This window comes from Trichomycterus rosablanca, chromosome 12, assembly GCF_030014385.1.
Source record: "Trichomycterus rosablanca isolate fTriRos1 chromosome 12, fTriRos1.hap1, whole genome shotgun sequence".
In the NCBI taxonomy this organism is placed as follows: Eukaryota; Metazoa; Chordata; class Actinopteri; order Siluriformes; family Trichomycteridae; genus Trichomycterus; species Trichomycterus rosablanca.
Window position 1 is genome coordinate 38,278,789 of NC_085999.1, and position 19,131 is coordinate 38,297,919.

Genomic DNA, 19,131 nt, shown 5'->3' on the forward strand with positions numbered 1-19,131 from the left:
TAGAAAAAAGGCACTCGCTGGCTGACATCAAATCGTACTTTTCTTTGTCAAGTTTCTCACACCGAAAGTGTCCTTTATGTTATTCGTATTTGTACGGTGGGGCGCTGAGTGACATCACGACAACATTTACAAAGCAAATTTACTGAGAGCACAACAGCATTAAGGAAAACACAAATGCATAGCCAGGAATGCAGCATTAAAAAAACTCTGCATTAACAGCATGACACTCACTCCGGAAATGCTCCCGGCCACTAGGGGGCACTTTATCATTTTGACTGCCTGCTATTGAAAGCTGCTGTACAGTCGCACAGCTACAGCAGAAAGCTCAGCTAAGTTTGGTACTACGTCTCTGAAAATTAGACGTCAGACCAACATCAGATTCTCTACAAAGAATCTTTTCTTGTTTAGCTTCTGCTTTGCTCACAGTTTGGTTGCAATGTCAACAGCTAGATTTATATAGTGCCCCTAGTGGCCAGGAGAATTTCCGGTGTGAGCGACCCTTAAATGCAGCGTTTTTAAAATGTATTTTATTTCCGTTAATGTAGTGTTTGTTAATGCATTGTTTTTGTTAATGCAGCGTTTTTGAATTGCAGTGATTTTGTTGTTGCAGAGTTTTTAAATTTCAGCATTTTTGTTAATGCATTGTTTTTAGTTAATGCAGCGTTTTTGAATTTCATTTTTTTAGTTAATACAGCATTTTTAAATTTCAGTTTTTAGTTAATGCAGTGTTTTAAATTTCACTGTTTTTTGTTAATGCTTTGTTTCTCTTAATACATTGTTTTAGTTAACTCATTGTTTTTTAATGCATTGTTTTTTGTTAATGCAGCATTTTTAAAATGCAGCTTTTTAAAATTGCAGCGTTTTTGTCAATGCAGCTTTTTTAAATTGCAGCGTTTTTAAATTGCAGCGTTTTTCTTAATGCAGCGTTTTTGTTAGTGCAGATTTTTTGTTAATGCAGTGTTTTTGTTAATGCAGCGTTTTTGAATTGCATTGTTTTTGTTAATGCAGCATTTTTTTAATTGCAGTATTTTTAAGCAGGTTACTTGAAATGCAGCATATTTGAGATGCAATGTGTCTGTATTCCTGATAATGTATTTGCGTTTCCCTTAATGCTGTTTTCATCTTTTCTTTGCTCTGTAAATGCTGTCATGATGTCCCTCAGCGAGCCACCGTACCTTTTCCTTACATTTGAACCATTTTAAAGTATGGCTGGCATTATCAAACACAAGACAGAGCAAACAGACCCACATTGTTTAAACACTTTTTCAAACACACACAACAACGCAACAGACCCACGATAATAAAACTGAGATTTTGACACAAAACAAAGATGCATCTGTAATCCACTCACAGAGTAATCCAGCTGTGCTAAACACGTCCACAAAAGTCCAGCTTGTGATGCTTAGTGGTCGGACGACAGTGGCGAGGGTCAGCAGTGGCTGCTCACGATCTCCAGCATGAGGGGCGACACCTCGGGCTGAATGTCCTGGATCTGCAGAACCTGCTTGCTGTACTCCTCGTTCATAGTTCTTAATTCTGTCAGACAAGCCATGATCTTCGGGAACAGCAGACTGGAAAAAAACGAGAGACAAAATTTACAGTGAGAGCTTTACATGTTTAAAATGAGAGCTTTAAATGTTTTTACTTTATACTTGGGATCTGTCCGTCCATCCATCCATCCATCCATCCATCTATCTATCTAGCTAGCTATATATATATATACGTCTGTCTGTCTAACTATCTATGCTCTGGGAGCAGAACTTACTGTTTTTTTGGTCCTTTCCGCTTGCTCTCGATGTAAGTCACCAGTGTGAGCGCTATACTCTCCTGTATCTTATCGATCACCGTGTTCTGCGTCACTCCCAGCCGGTCTGTCACGCAGAAATGATTTAATTATAAACTCAGTTTCATTCTGTACACGTGGACTTTCACACACTAGCAGCAAAACACACAGAGTTTCATTCAGACTGTAAATAAACATCATATTAGAATCAATACTGAGATCGCTGTCTGAACATCTCGTTGGAACGTTGGAAACCTGGAACGTTCTCGTTATGGACGGGGAGAGAAGCTGCAGGAGCTTTCTGTACACTGTCAAGTCCACATCTCTGTCTTCACCCAGGTACTTATTATTTTATTATTATACAAAGATGACATGTAGGTTTATTGTTATAAAACTAAACACACTTGTCACAATAATAATAATAGTAATAATAATAACAACAATAATAATAATAATAACAACACCATTAATAATAATAAGAACTAAATAAAAATGATTATAAGAACCATTATTATTATTATAAAACAACAGGTTTTCACTGCAACAATAATAACATTTTATTATTATTATTATTGTAATTATTATTATTATTATTTCAAAACATAACAGGTTTTCACTGCAATAATAATATTTTTATTATTATTATTGTAATTATTATTATTAATAATATTTTTGTAAATATTATTATTATTATAATTATTATTATTGAAATTATTATTAATTTTAGACCTCGTCACGTCACTTCCGGTGGTACGCACGCTGAGACGCTAGCCTAGTTGTTTGTTTGTAGCCTTTAGCTAAATAACTTTTTATATACGTATGTTTTAAACATATAATTTATACGTTAATCTTCCGTGTGTTGTTGATTTAGTTTTATTTTGTTTATCGTAAAAAAGCGCTTGTGTTTACTAACGTAAATTCGTGCTGTGTTGGAAACTAGGAAACTTCTGCTACCGGCATCCGAACGAAGCCGGTTTTGTTTGTTTTTGTACTTCAGCGCATAAACATCATAATTATCCAGAATTAAAACCGTTTTCGGTCCGCACGAAGCACGTTTGTGTTTGGTTGTGTTCTGTATTTCAGCTCTTAAAACACCTCTGTTTTGTGGGGAGTTATAACCGTTTCTGTTCGTAGGAAGCGCGTTTATTTGTTTAGTACACCAGCGCATAACACCGTTTTCCTTTAGAATTACAGCCGCTTTTGTCCGAACGAAGCGCGTTTGTGTTGTTTGGTTGGTGGTTTTTGTATTCCAGCTCATCATCGCCTGTTTCATCCGGAATTAAAGCCGTTCTTCTGTGACTACCAGCAGAAGCGCCGGTGAATCCAACATAAACATCATCTCCAACTCATCTTGTAAAGCTAAGTATATTACTTTGTTACTATGGCCCCAGCAGGAGCTTTGTATCCATGTTCCGAGTGTAATATGTTCAGTTATTCCTTCTCCGTGTTTAGTGATAACTTTACATGTGATAAGTGTAGATTAGTTGTTAGTCTGACGGAGAAGATCTCAGTGTTAGAAGGGCGCATTCGGGCGTTAGAACAGACTACTACTAGTGAGTGTTTAGATTCAGCTGTAGCAGTCCCGAATGCCAGCAGTTCAGGTACAGAACCCCAGACTCCGGCATTAGAGCCCTCACAGCGGGGCGACTGGGTGACGTCTCGGCGACATAGTCGTAGGGAAAAGCACCGACCATCTCAGTTGCACGTGTCCAACAGGTTTTCCCCACTCAGTGACCCACCCGCTGAGAAGCCTGTTAATGTAAGTGCTCTGGTTATAGGAGATTCTCAGCTCCGACACGTGCGTATTGCAACCCCCATAGAGACACCAGCAACCATAGTCACCTGTATTCCGGGGGCCAGGGCGCCTGACATCAGAGCAAATCTAAAAGTGCTGGCTAATGCTAATCGTAGATTTTCGAAGATTGTTATCCACGTCGGCACTAATGATGTTCGCTTACGGCAGTCTGAGGTTACTAAGAGTAATGTTAAAGAGGTGTGTGAGTTAGCTAGGTCGATGTCTGAGGCAGTAGTGTGCTCTGGCCCCTTACCGATTCGACCCAGTGGCGAAACCTATAGCAGGTTGTTGTCGCTGAACCGCTGGATGTCTAAATGGTGCTCAGAAAACTGCATTGATTTTGTAGATAACTGGTCCACCTTTGAGGGAAGGCCTGGTCTTTTGAAGCGGGATGGTGTCCACCCCACGTGGGAGGGTGCTGCTCGCATTTCTTGCAGCATAGGTGACAGGCTTTACCACCGCGTTAGTGTAGCGGCAGATAGTGTTAAATGACTATCCAGAGCCAAGACCAGGCAGCAGACTAACAGGCCTAACCGACTGTCTGCGAGTCGCCATCGGACGTCACCTGGAATCCTTAGGTCACAAACCATTGAGACTGTGTCTGTTTACCGTGGCAGGTGTAAGCCAAAACAAAATCAAAAAGTATGTCATAATAACTTAATTAAAATTAATCTAAATGAGCATCATGAAAACCCTAGTAAAGTTAAACTAAAGTTAGGACTTCTAAACATCAGGTCACTTGCATGCAAAACAGTAATTGTAAATGAAATAATTACAGATAATTGTCTTAGTGCCCTGTGTTTAACCGAGACCTGGGCTAGACCTGATGAGTATCTAGGTTTAAATGAAGCATCTCCGCCGGGTTACAGTTATGAACATAAGCCACGTCTTAGCGGTCGTGGTGGAGGAATAGCCGCAATTTATGATAAAGACATAGGTCTTACTGTAAAATCATCTCCCATAACAAACTCGTTTGAAGTTCTTATCTCTGACATAACCAATAAATGTTCATCTGATAAAAATAGTATGTTTAAACTGGTTACTGTTTATCGACCCCCTGGTCCTTACTCAGAATTTCTTAACGAATTTGCCGATTTTCTTTCTAAATTAGTTTTATCAACTAAGAAAGCTCTAATTGTTGGTGACTTTAATATCCATTATGAGGATAAGTGTAATCCACTCAAAATTGCGTTTGACTCTATTTTAGAATCCTTAGGCATCACCCAAAATGTAACGGGACCCACTCACCGCTGTAAACATACCTTAGATTTAATACTTACTTATGGTATAAACATAGACAACCTGGAAATTATACCACAGAATGACTTAATCTCTGATCACTCCCTACTAATATATGAAGTGTCCCTGTCCGATAATATACAGCAACCAAATCGTTTTAAATATAAGCGCACTATTACATCTGCAACTGCAGCAGCGTTCATAAACTGCCTACCAGAATTACCAAATATATCAGCATCAGAACCTAAAGAACTAGATCAGGCAACTCAAAACCTAGAGACCGTACTGCGCACAACCTTAGATAACGTAGCCCCACTCAAAACTAAACTGATTAGGGAGAAAAAACTTGCTCCTTGGTACAATGACCACACATGCGCACTTAAACAAGCAGCACGGAAATTAGAACGTAAGTGGCGTCACACTACACTGGAGGTGTATAAGATTGCTTGGAAAGATGCTCTAACTGAGTATAAACATGCACTTATAAAAGCTAAATCTTTATATTATTCATCCCTAATAGAGAAAAATAAAAACAATCCTAGATTCCTTTTTGAGACAGTGTCCAAATTAACTAAAAACGTCAATGAAACTGAATCTAATATACCACCTGACTGTACCAGCGATGATTTTTTAAAATTCTTTAATGACAAGATAGAAAAAATACGACTTCAGAGTCAAAGTGTGTCACTTGCCAATGTTAAGTCTGGACTCACTCCGAGCAGCATTGGTGATAATAGTAACGAGTTAATCCAACTAAATTCCTTTAATCCAATCTCCCAAAATGAACTAACTGTGTTGATTAAATCATCGAAGTCATCATCGTGTATACTCGATCCTGTTCCAACTCGTTTACTTAAAGATTTACTCCCAGCTATTGTAGAGCCCCTGCTTACATTAATCAATGCATCCCTTAGCCTTGGGTATGTACCTAAATTGTTTAAAAGTGCCGTTATTAAACCCCTGATTAAAAAACCTAATCTTGATCCACATATTTTATCTAATTATAGGCCAATTTCAAACCTTCCTTTTGTCTCAAAGATATTAGAAAAAGTCGTTTCCAAACAGCTATGTTCTTATTCGAATGAAAATTGTATTCATGAAAAATTTCAATCAGGATTTAGACCCAACCATAGTACCGAAACCGCATTAATTAGAGTAGTTAACGAGTTGTTAATGTCTTCTGATAATGGATGTGTCTCTTTTCTTGTTCTATTAGATCTTAGTGCAGCGTTTGATACGGTCGATCATAACATTTTACTGGAGAGGCTAGAAAATACAGTAGGTGTTAAAGGACTCGCACTCTCTTGGTTTCAATCATATTTGACTGACCGCTCTCAATTCGTTTATGTAAATAATAAATGCTCAGAAACTACAAAAGTAAAGTGTGGTGTTCCACAGGGGTCGGTACTTGGACCGCTATTATTTACACTCTATATGCTTCCACTAGGTGAAATTATTCATAAACATGGCATAAACTTTCACTGCTATGCAGATGACACACAGCTGTATATATCAGCCAAACCAAATGATACTGACACAATCAGTAAGATAGAAGATTGTGTAAACGACATAAAAAACTGGATGTCGTGTAATTTTCTTTTACTTAATTCAGATAAAACTGAGGTTATACTTGTTGGCTCTAAAGCTGCAAGAGACAAGTTGTCTAACCTGGTGCTAAACTTAAACACGTTCTCTGTTACTCCCAGCCCAGATGTAAAAAACTTAGGTGTCACAATAGATTCAGATCTCTCCTTTGATACACACATTAATAATATTACTAGAGTTGCTTTCTATCATTTGCGTAATATCTCTAAAATAAGAAATATACTATCTGTTAATAACGCCGAAAAACTGATCCATGCGTTTATAACTTCTCGGTTAGATTATTGTAATGCTCTTCTAACTGGATGCTCTGGTAAATCCATAAACAAACTCCAGTTAGTTCAAAATGCAGCAGCTCGAGTGCTAACTAGAACTAAAAAATTTGATCATATCACTCCTGTTCTATCATCTCTACACTGGCTGCCAGTTAAATTTCGCATTGATTACAAAATACTTTTACTAACCTATAAAGCGCTACATGGTCTGGCTCCACAGTATCTGAGTGAGCTTATTAATTACTACAACCCAGCACGTCCACTTCGTTCACAAGATGCAGGGTTACTTATAGTTCCTAAAATTAAAAAGACCACAGCTGGTGGAAGAGCATTTTCTTACAAAGCTCCACAACTTTGGAATAATCTTCCTGCCTCTGTTCGGTATTCGGACACAGTCTCAATGTTTAAGTCTAAACTGAAAACATATTTATTTTCTCAGGCTTTTGATTAATATAGACAAAGGCGCAGAGCTTGGGGGTTCTTGGTCATAGAAACTTGTGGTGATCAGGGATGTTGGGTCGCTGTCGTTCTGCCTCTCTTGTCCGATCACTCCGGTTTGGGTAGGAGAGGTGGGCGCTGATGTCCTGTGAAAGCCTTCATGACCTTGTTACCTGCTCGCTCTCCCTTTTAGTTATGCTGTAATAATTAGGGCTGCCGGAGTCTAAAACTCTCTGTAAAACTGTTTGTCAACTAGCATTGTACATTATTAACTACATTCTCTGTTGTTTTACCCCGAGGGCATTCTGATGGAAATCTGTTTACCCGCCGAGGTTAAGGATTAAAGTCGAGACTGCCGGGACAACGATGCTGCTCCTGTCAGATGTGACGGGTCTGGAGTAATTGCAACGACAAGAAATCACTACAGACTTTATTGAAGACTAGAGCGGATAACAACTCTATTATTATTTAATTGTTTATTTATCTATTTATTACCAGTTATGACTTTTAGATCATTCAATTCTGTGTTTGTATGATTTGTGTAAATCGTGTATTTATTTAAAGTATCCTCCAGGCCACCCAAGAAGGATGGGCCCTGTTGAGTCTGGTTCCTCTCAAGGTTTCTTCCTGTAATTTTCAGGGAGTTTTTCCTTGCCACAGTCGCCCTCGGCTTGCTCAACAGGGGTTTTTGTATCTGATGGTCCTGGATTTTGTAAAGTTGCTTTGAGACAATGTATATTGTAAAAAGCGCTATATAAATAAAGTTGACTTGACTTGACTTGACTATTACAATTATAATTATTATAATAATCATTATTATTATTCATATTATAATTATTATTATTTTTAATCATCATTATTATTATTTTTATCATAATTATTATGATTATATAATAATCATAATAATATTTGTTTATTATTATTATTGTTATTATAAAACAGCTTTTTGCTACAATTATATCTATTATTATTATTATTATTATTATTGTAATTATTAGTATTATGAAAACAACTGCTTTTTGCTATAACAATAATAATTATTATTCCCATTATTACTATTATTACTATTATAAACATGATGGCTTTTCACTATGATATCTACAGCTATAATAATAATTATTATTATTGTGATGACAATAATTTTAGTATTAATTAGTGATTTAATTATTATTAAGGGTGATACAGAAAGCAGCAACTCCAGACTTTTCTGAAATTTGCCCCTCAGCGTGAGTACAAGAGTAGGTAACTGAGTGGAAGTTGGTGTTTTGTCCAATGTGTAACACTGACCTTTGCCCTTTACCGTTTGTGAGGTTGGCTCACACTGGCTCTGGCGTACGATAATCCTGTACTAGAGTGTTAGGAGTAAACACGGTGAAGTGTGTGTGTGTGATGTACCTGGTGAGAAGAGGGACATGACCTGCATCAGTAAATACTCTTCCTCATGTAGGTGCAGCCGGCGCAGCGTGTAGTGGAACTTCATCAGAGGATCCAGCAAGTGGTGCTGAAATCCAGCTGAGAGGAGACAGACATCCAATCAGAGGAGGTCGAAGGAAGCGAAAGTAAAAGGACATGGAGGAAAAACAAGAATTTTGAGACATCAGTGAAAAGCATGACGTAACTATCATGGGTCATAAATTGATTTATTATTATTTTTTCAGGCCTGTCCAAGTGTAGTGTACTTACACAACTTGTATTTGTTTTACTTTTTGTTTACCTACTGGAGGTCAAAAATGTCCCTATTTCTATCCACAATCAACAAATCTGATCTCTGTAAAGCTTGCACAAGCAGCAGCAATAAAAAACACAACTATCTGACTTGGTACATCTAAACCAGTGGGGGGCAAACAACATACGGCCCACCAGGTTGTTTAATCCAGCCTGTTGGATTGTTAAAGCTTCATTACCTCACACTACCTCCATCATATCTGATGTTCATCTGCGTTCCTTGTGTCACTTTGGTAAGCCGGACACTCCTGAACGGGTTCACCAATGTGCCAAGTTTACTACATTCGTGAATAACAGCTTGCACTGTGGTTCGGTGGAGTCTCGGAGCCCTAGCAATGACTTTGTGCTGCATCTTGAGATCTTCTAGCCTGCTTTACATTGCTAGACAGGTCTGCAATTTAACCTAATTGTCAAATACATTTGGTTACCTGGTTGACTTGGTGGCTAAGGAAGGCAGCTACTCAGTTACACAGGGCTAAAATTATTATTATAATAATTATTATTATAAAAAATAGCTGCTTTTTATATTAAATTATTTAAATTATTATTATAACTGCTATAATGATAATAATAATTATTATTATTATAAAACAACAGGTTTTCACTGCAATAATAATATTTAGTATTATTATTATTAGTAGTAGTATTATTATAAAACAACAGGTTTTCACTGTAATAATAATATTTATTATTATTATTATTATTAATATTATTATTATTATAAAACAACAGGTTTTCACTGCAATAATAATATTTAGTATTATTATTATTATATTATTATTATCATAAAACAACAGGTTTTTACTGCAATAATAATATTTATTATTATATTATTATTATTATTATTATTATTATTATTATAAAACAACAGGTTTTCACTGCAATCATAATATTTAGTATTATTATTATTATTATTATATTATTATTATTATTATTATCATAAAACAACAGGTTTTCACTGCAATAATAATATTTAGTATTATTATTATTATTATTATATTATTATTATTATCATAAAACAACAGGTTTTTACTGCAATAATAATATTTATTATTATTATTATTATTATTATTATATTATTATTATTATTATTATTATCATAAAACAACAGGTTTTTACTGCAATAATAATATTTATTATTATTATTATTATATTATTATTATTATTATAAAACAACAGGTTTTCACTGCAATCATAATATTTATTATTATTACTATTATTATTATATTATTATTATTATTATTATCATAAAACAACAGGTTTTTACTGCAATAATAATATTTATTATTATTATTATTATTATATTATTATTATTATTATAAAACAACAGGTTTTCACTGCAATCATAATATTTATTATTATTACTATTATTATTATATTATTATTATTATAAAACAACAGGTTTTCACTGCAATAATAATATTTATTTATTATTATTATAACATTATTTTTACACTATTTTATTTATTTTTTATTATAAAAAAACAACTGTTTTTTGCTAGAATAATAATAATAATTATTATTATTATTGTGATGATAATTATTATAGTATTAATTACTATTTATTATTACTACTCACTCACACAGGGCTAAAAAGGGCTGAAAATCATCTTTTCAGTCAATAAATGAACCATTTTGTGCCCAGTTTTATGGGATAAATTGTACTGAAAGGCAATCTGGGTCTGACTGGCATTACACAGGATTGACATCTTCACCCACATGACAGTTCTCTCAGCAGGTGAGATCCAGAAATCTTCAGTAAGAAGATCGTTTGTGACGGGCACCACGTATTTCTGTTCATTACAAGTGAAGACTCCCTGTTCTCTTCTGTACAACTAGAGCTTGTTAGCCGGTCTTACGCTTTGTAATGTAGGTGAGCCGAGCTGCAGGGATTCTACCCACCAGGGTTTACAGTGAAGAACACAGCAGAACTTACACTGTGTTCCATGTAAGCACAGAACATCCATGTGCCCACTATCCTAACCAATTAAACGTAGAATGCTCACAAAGCTTGAATACGTTTTGTTGCTGATCATGAAAGGAAAAAGCACAAGCAGGAGCTTAAAGAGTGATATTAGGTTTACTCGACAGTTTTTTGGTGATTCTTGGATTATATTTAACATTACAGGCACATTTCCAAAACCACAAAGTGCATCATAACATGTGATTAATTACCCAGAGGTCTGGTTAATTAGCTATGAGAATCAGATGCTCTTCAGAACCATTAAAGAAGCAAGAAACAATAAAGAAGTAAAGCTAAAGTGCAGCTTTTATTATATTTAACTGTGTTTTTTTATATTTGTGCTATTTTCAGTGTATAGGTGTCAAAAATAACCTCATTATTTCACATGAGACTAAAATATCTGCAGCTCCACGGGACCATGGACGCATTAACAGGTTTCCCAAACATCCTTATGGGGAAAAATACCTTGAAACTCAACGTCTTTATAACTCAACACCACTCCCAGAAGATCACTTTTTTACTACATTTTCTGTTGTTTACCCTATGATGGTTCTGATGGGAACCTGTTTACCCACCTAAAGCTGAAGCCGAGACTGAGACTCAGCCGTGCCAATAATGCTGCTCCTGCTAGATGTAACGGGTACCAGGCGTGTTTAAATTGTAAATGTCCAGAACTCACTACAGACTTTATCACAGACTGGACTGAATAATGAGGAACTGAAATCAGTTAAATGATCCTCCAGGCCACCCCAGGAGGATGGAGGTTCCTGCTGAGTCTGGTTCCTCTCAAGGTTCTTCCTGTAATTTAAGGGACTTTTTCCTGCCACTGTTGCCCTCGGTTTGCTCAACAGGGTTCTTCTGGTCTGTCGGTTCTAGATTCTTTGACCTGAATCCAGTAATGTGGTGAGACTCACCGCGCTGGGCATCGTTCATGCAGTATTGCAGCGAGCCGCACTCCCAGATCCCGGTCTTCTCGTTAAACAGCATGTTGAACCGCATCTGGATGATTTCGAACGCTGCACCCTTCAGCAGAGCAATCTGGTCCTCTATAGACAGAGACCTGCACCAAAAGATGCAAATAAAACACTAAGGTCGAAGCTTCGAAGCCACCAGTGTGGAGGATAGTGATGAAAAATGCTGCAGGAACGACGTGGCCGAAAGTAAGTGAACACTATCTACGAAACGAGCGCTGCATCAGCTCGTGTGCATTAATACGAAGCTGCTACAGATTCGACTGTACACTAGTAACAGCCACAGCTAACACATCTATTACCCACAAACCATCAGGAGTACCAGAAACACAACAGTTTCAACCAATCCCATTCGACGTGAAGCACCAGTACCTGAAGCTTTTGAGCAGCTTGGCGAAACTGATGATGTTCTGGATCATGTAGGTGCTGAGGTCCGCCACGTGACCGAGCGTGGTGAACTTCGTCTTTTCCTCCCCGAAAATGCTCTCCGCTTCCACGGAATGGAACATGGTGGGTATGGAGGAGCCGAACTGCCCGGCGACCGAGGACCTTTCTGTGTATTCGGACATGGGGTTCTCATCCCGGTCCAGGGGCTGCGGTCCAGACAACACGCAACATCTTAGTGTAAGCAGAACAGAATTAAACACATTTCTAATTCGAAACAAACCTGCTCTTAGACCGGACCATTGTCTGCCTTTTTTCCCAATTTCAGTGTAGCCAATTAGTCCGTCTGAGGAGGGTATATTCGCCTGCCCCACACCCCCTCCGATGCGTGTGCAGTCCTCTCAACCCCTTCTTATACGCTTGTGCTTCGGTATTGTGCACAGAGAGCCACGCACCAATCTCCCCGTTCTTCCACTTCTGTACAGGCGCCTCGGGCAACTGATCAGGCTCCCTACTCAGCGTTTGAAGACCCCGCCCATTTATTAGCCCTGTCTTTCCCACCCAGCAGACCGGTGGCCAATTCTTGTCTGCTGCAGGCACTGCCAACTGTGCCCGTTAGAAGGCGCCCAGCCGACCGGTACCAGAGCTGAGATTCCAACTCTAAGAGAGCTGCGCCATCTGGGCGCCAAATTCTATTTTTGTTAAATTTTAAAAACGTCTCGCGTGAGACCACTTTCACACTCAAAATGTGTTTATTTACCACCAATCACACGCTGGCTTTGCTCTGTGATTTACTGGGTTGTTCTTTTTGATATCAAGTGGCTCACACCTTAGATTTGGTGCTAGTTTTACTTGGTGCTGTTTCAATTTACAAAAAAGTTGGGACGTTTTGTAACACGCAGTCATAAGAATCTGTGATGTGTTAATTCTCTTGAATCTTTACTTAGTACATTTTAGTCTATTTACTTTGTGAACATTTAGTTAACACTAAAAAGAATAAAGATGTTTTTGGTAAATAAACATTTTTTTTTATCATTTTGTAATCAAAATGAAGAATCGATAAACAAAATCAGAATCGGAATCGCTAAAATACAAACAATACCCAATCTAGTGGCCAACCTTACATGTGCTCTTTTGACTCCAAAAATAATACAGCGGTACCTTGTAACTCAACGTCCCTTAAACTCAAAATCTTTGAAACTCGACGCCCTATGTGGGGAAATTTTTTTACTACAATAAGTCACGTTAGGTTTTGTGCACCGCCGTCACACTTCATAGGAAATATGAATGTTTCCCAAACATCCTTATGAGAAAAAATACCTTAAAACTCAACGTCTTTTAAACTCGACGCGACTCCCAGAACCGACTGACATCGAGTTTCAAGGTACCGCTGTATATATAAATACTTTTAAAAATATTATTATTATTATATAGAATGCCATGTTTGTTAATAATGACATTATTACAGTGTCCCTAACAATGTCTATTTTATTTACAATAAATCTAAAATTCATCACACACATATTTAACTTGCGGGTGGCCGTTCTCGCTCTCTGAATCCGAGTTTGTAGGTGCAGGAGGGTTAAATACTGACCCGGAAGTGACTGACGTTGGAGAAGGTCGTGTCGAAGGTCTTCCTGTGAGCAGAGAGCAGCTCTTGGATGACGACGTCCTGTTCCTGTGAGAGTGGGATGGGTTCCTCGGCCATCCTCTTCTTCAGAATGAGCATCCTCCGTTTCTCTACGTCCTTGTCCGACATGATCACTGATCACACACACACACACGCACACACGCACGCACACACACACACACACACTCACATATATTTAGTCAAACTAAAATGAAAACATCATGATTATTTGTATGCTGTGAGCGCCACTATGGCCACTAACTGTTTTGGTACTGTTATGGTGCTGTTATGGTACTTTTATGGTTCTTTTATGTTACTGTTATGGTGCTGCTTTGGTACTGTTATGGTGCTGCTTTGGTACTGTTTTGGTGCTGCTTTGACACTGTTATGCTACTGTTACGGTACTGTTATGGTGCTGCTTTGGCGCTGTTATGGTACTGTTTTGGTGTTGTTATGATGCTGGTACGATGCCGCTATGATGCTGTTATGGCACTGGTGTGGTACTGTTATGGTGCTGCTTTGGTACTGTTATGGTACTGTTTTGGTGCTGTTATGATGCTGGTACAGGGCCGCTATGATGCTGTTATGGTACTGTTTTGGTGATGTTATGGTACTGTTATGGTGCAGTTTTGGTACTGTTATAGTACTGCTACGGTGCTGCTTTGGTACTGTTATGGTGGTATTATGATGCTGGTACGGTGCTGCTATGATGCTGTTATAGCACTGGTTTGGTACTGTTTTGGTGCTGCTATGGTACTGTTACAGTACTGTTATGGTGCTGTTATGGTGTTGCTTTGGCACTGTTTTGGCTGTAAGAACACGATACCCAACATAACAGCTTACTGGAACTAACCAAAACAAACTGGAATAACAGGAACAGGAACTAAGCAGTGTGTGTGTGTGTGTGTGTGTGTGTGTGTGTGTGTGTGTGTGTGTGTGTGTGTGTGTGTGTGTGTGTGTGTGTGTGTGTGTGTGTGTGTGTGTGTGTGTGTGTGTGTGTGTGTGTGTGTGTGTGTGTGTGTGTGTGTGTGTGTGTGTGTGTGTGTGTGTGTGTGTGTGTTTATATGTGTGTATTAACTGAAGCGTTTGGATGAACTCACACTCTTTCAACATGCCGATCGAGAGGCATTTCTGCAGGCGGCAGGACTGGCACTGACGACGGTTACTCTTCGTGATGACGCACTTGTTCTGGAATGCGCAGCGAAAATTAGGCCTCCCCTTCATGGCTCGTCTGCAACACACACACACACACACACACACACACACACACAGATCAGAATCTGGAGACTAAAGATTGCATTATATATTGTGTTAGGGGGCAAATTTAACATCAAGAAAAAAAAGAGATAAAAACAACAACAACAGTATTCATCCAGGCATAAACATGGTTTCTACACTTACTGTCCATTTTATCAGCTCCACTTACCATATAGGAGCATTTTGTAGTTCTACAATTACTGACTGTAGTCCATCTGTTTCTCTACATATTGTTTTAATCTGCTTTCACCCTGTTCTTCAATGGTCAGGACCACCACAGAGCAGGTATTATTTAGGTGGTGGATCATTCTCAGCACTGCACTGACATGGTGGTGGTGTGTTAGTTTGTGTTGTGCTGGTATGAGTGGATCAGACACAGCAGCGCTGCTGGAGTTTTTAAATACCGTGTCCACTCACTGTCCACTCTATTAGACACTCTTACCTAGTCGGTCCACCTTGTAGATGTAAAGTCAGAGACGATCGCTCATCTATTGCTGCTGTTTGAGTCGGTCATCTTCTAGACCTTCATCAGTGGTCACAGGACGCTGCCCAAGGGGCGCTGTTGGCTGGATATTTTTGGTTGGTGGACTATTCTCAGTCCAGCAGTCACAGTGAGGTGTTTAAAAACTCCAGCAGCTGTGCTGTGTCTGATCCACTCATACCAGCACAACACACACTAACACACCACCACCATGTCAGTGCCACTGCAGTGCTGAGAATGATCCACCACCTAAATAATACCTGCTCTGTGGTGGTCCTGTGGGGGTCCTGACCACTGAAGAACAGGGTGAAAGGGGGCTAACAAAGCAGTGTGTCACTTTGTATAAAATAAATAAACAATAAAGAATATTTTGTTCCTGGGGTTGGGGGTTGTGATAATTGTGGAGAACATTATCTAATGGATGAAGCCAGGCTTCCACTTCACCCACCTACGGTACATTTTGTGTCTGTTTTCTACACACGACGCCACTTCAGCGATAAATACAGCGCCCGACCGTCCTACTGCGCCGGTTGTAGAATATGTTATGAAGCCGTACGTCCGTGCTGACAGTGTTCTGGCCTTTATCAGCTTCAAATGCCCCATTTATCCACAAATAGGTAAAATTGGTCTGCAGAAGTGCATTAGTGGTGAAGCGCTGGAGAACCATCGTGTACAGACGGCTCGTTAGATTCCCACGGTCCGTGAATCCATTACTTCAGTGTGTTTAATAAAGAAAATTTTGAAAAAGCCACTCGCTAACGACAGTCATTTATAAATGTTACAGACGTACAGACGTACGCCCCGAACAACGTTATTTACAGAGGAAAGAATAAGCAAGAATATAAATAAACTGTGTCCAAGCATTAAACTCAAGGCACGTCTGCTATGTGACGGATCTTATATGGCGTGCTGGTGGGTATTGTGGCGCATACTTCTGTAATAAGCCATAATTATTTATGAATGATCATTTTTATACATTTTCATACACCGTATTATATGCCGCATCTAAACAACATTACAAAGGAGGTATAAGGTAAAGATCTATAGGGTGGTAAATCACAACATGATGTTTTTATGTGTCGTTTTTTTCTACATCAAATTTAAATAGGTTTCACATTTATTTTGTCATTAATAAAATTGATTAATAAAATGGGAAACTTTATCTGTTCGTTAGTGAGACAAAAATACAGATTAATTAAAAGACGAGACAGATATCTAAACAATAAATGGTTCATAAATAAGGAAAAAGTAGTCTGAGATTTACATTTACATTTTCAGCATTTAGCAGACGCTTTTAACCAAAGTGACCTTCAGTACTGTGACAGTATACTGTCTAAGCAATTGAGGGTTAAGGGCCTTGCTCAAGGGCCCAACGGTGGCAGCCTGGCAGTGGTGGGGTTCAAACCAGGAACCTTCTGCTTACTGGGACAATTTTTAGTATCTCTGTCTTTGGACTGTGGGAGTAAACCGGAGCTCTCGGAGGAAACCCACACAGACACGGGGAGAACATGCAAACTCCACACAGAAAGGATCAAAGACGGATCCACCCGGGAATCGAACCCAGGACCTTCTTGCTGTGAGGCAACAGTGCTACCCACCGAGCCACCGTGCCACTAAGCAAATTAATTATGATACTGTTTACACATGTTTACTAGGGGCAGCAATAACTGTGGGTGGCCTGTATGGGCAAAAGTAAGTACACACCTGACCAGCACATTAAAAACTATGATAGTAACATGCAGTGGCATTTCCTCGTGGCTATAACAGCCCCCACTCTTCTGGGAGAGCTTTTCATGATATCAGAGCGTGTCTCAGTCAGATTGGGTTCATAATCGACATTGAAATTCATCTCAAAGCATCCTTACGGCTGTGTAATGTAATAATTAAACAGAGTTCCTACAGGGGTTGGACAAAATAACTGAAACACCTGTCATTTTAGTGTGGGAGGTTTCATGGCTAAATTGGACCAGTCTGGTGGCCAACCTTCATTAATTGCACATTGCACCAGTAAGAGCAGAGTGTGAAGGTTCAATTAGCAGGGTAAGAGCACAGTTTTGCTCAAAATATTGCAATGCACACAACATTAAGGTTGACATACCAGAGTTCAAAAGAGGACAAATTGTTGGTGCACGTCTTGCTGGCGCATCTGTGACCAAGACAGCAAGTCTTTGTGATGTATCAAGAGCCACGGTATCCAGGGTAATGTCAGCATACCACCAAGAAGGACAAACCACATCCAACAGGATTAACTGTGGACGCAAGAGGAAGCTGTCTGAAAGGGATGTTCGGGTGCTAACCCGGATTGTATCCAAAAAACATAAAACCACGGCTGCCCAAATCACGGCAGAATTAAATGTGCACCTCAACTCTCCTGTTTCCACCAGAACTGTCCGTCGGGAGCTCCACAGGGTCAATATACACGGCCGGGCTGCTATAGCCAAACCTTTGGTCACTCGTGCCGATGCCAAACGTCGGTTTCAATGGTGCAAGGAGCGCAAATCTTGGGCTGTGGACAATGTGAAACATGTATTGTTCTCTGATGAGTCCACCTTTACTGTTTTCCCCACATCCGGGAGAGTTACGGTGTGGAGAAGCCCCAAAGAAGCGTACCACCCAGACTGTTGCATGCTTAGAGTGAAGCATGGGGGTGGATCAGTGATGGTTTGGGCTGCCATATCATGGCATTCCCTTGGCCCAATACTTGTGCTAGATGGGCGCGTCACTGCCAAGGACTACCGAACCATTCTGGAGGACCATGTGCATCCAATGGCGGTGCCGTGTATCAGGATGACAATGCACCAATACACACAGCAAGACTGGTGAAAGATTGGTTTGATGAACATGAAAGTGAAGTTGAACATCTCCCATGGCCTGCACAGTCACCAGATCTAAATATTATTGAGCCACTTTGGGGTGTTTTGGAGAAGCGAGTCAGGAAACGTTTTCCTCCACCAGCATCACGTAGTGACCTGGCCACTATCCTGCAAGAAGAATGGCTTAAAATCCCTCTGACCACTGTGCAGGACTTGTATATGTCATTTCCAAGACGAATTGATGCTGTATTGGCCGCAAAAGGAGGCCCTACACCATACTAATAAATTATTGTGGTCTAGAACCAGGTGTTTCAGTTATTTTGTCCAACCCCTGTAGGTTCTAGGTTTAACAGTTCCAAATAGAGGCCTGTTTCATTTTAAACCTACAGTATCTTTTTATTAAAAGCTTTTTTCTCAATTTACTCCATCGGTAGGGAGCAGGGCGGGTCACCAGGACCCAAGGACTCCTGTTTTGTCTGAGTTGTGGTTACGTAAACCCAGGAGCAAACCCAACACAACGCAGCAAGGTGCCTCCAATTTCTGAGTGTGAGATGAAGGGTGAGAATCAAGTGTGATCTGTGGACTATTTTCGACAGAACAGACATCAGCAATATATACACTGATCAGCCATAACATTAAAACCACCTCCTTGTTTCTACACTCACTGTCCATTTTATCAGCTCCACTTACTATATAGAAGCACTTTGTAGTTCTACAATTACTGACTGTAGTCCATCTATTTCTTTACATGCTTTGTTAACCCCTTTCACCCTGT

The 19,131-nt window shown here is 39.2% G+C and overlaps 2 protein-coding genes across 4 annotated transcripts in view; one reads left to right on the plus strand and one right to left on the minus strand.

Moving 5' to 3' along the window:
* Window positions 1-1,109: 1,109 nt before the first annotated feature.
* The window catches only part of nr1i2 (nuclear receptor subfamily 1, group I, member 2), a 42,302-nt gene continuing 24,280 nt past the window's right edge, over window positions 1,110-19,131 (minus strand). For 2 of the 3 annotated variants that reach the window (XM_063006357.1, XM_063006358.1), the window contains exons 3-9: window positions 14,906-15,036; window positions 13,770-13,939; window positions 12,164-12,384; window positions 11,735-11,880; window positions 8,528-8,644; window positions 1,766-1,871; window positions 1,110-1,571 (exon numbers count right to left, since the gene is read on the minus strand). In XM_063006357.1, the coding sequence (XP_062862427.1) occupies window positions 1,430-1,571; window positions 1,766-1,871; window positions 8,528-8,644; window positions 11,735-11,880; window positions 12,164-12,384; window positions 13,770-13,939; window positions 14,906-15,036 (1,033 nt within the window). In that variant the 3' untranslated portion in view covers window positions 1,110-1,429. Of the gene's footprint in view, window positions 1,572-1,765; window positions 1,872-8,527; window positions 8,645-11,734; window positions 11,881-12,163; window positions 12,385-13,769; window positions 13,940-14,905; window positions 15,037-17,641; window positions 17,936-19,131 lie in introns of those variants that run through there. The other variant, XM_063006359.1, reaches the window with a different exon arrangement.
* Window positions 1,865-4,166, plus strand: LOC134324493 (uncharacterized). Its single transcript, XM_063006360.1, has 2 exons — window positions 1,865-2,122; window positions 3,037-4,166. Exon 2 carries the CDS (start codon window positions 3,165-3,167, stop codon window positions 4,068-4,070), a length of 906 nt encoding a protein of 301 aa, XP_062862430.1. The 5' UTR covers window positions 1,865-2,122; window positions 3,037-3,164; the 3' UTR covers window positions 4,071-4,166.

Coding starts and splice junctions, on each gene's coding strand:
- LOC134324493 (XM_063006360.1), top strand. CDS start 3,165: ATGGCCCCAGCAGGAGCTTTGTATCCATGTTCCGAGTGTAATATGTTC.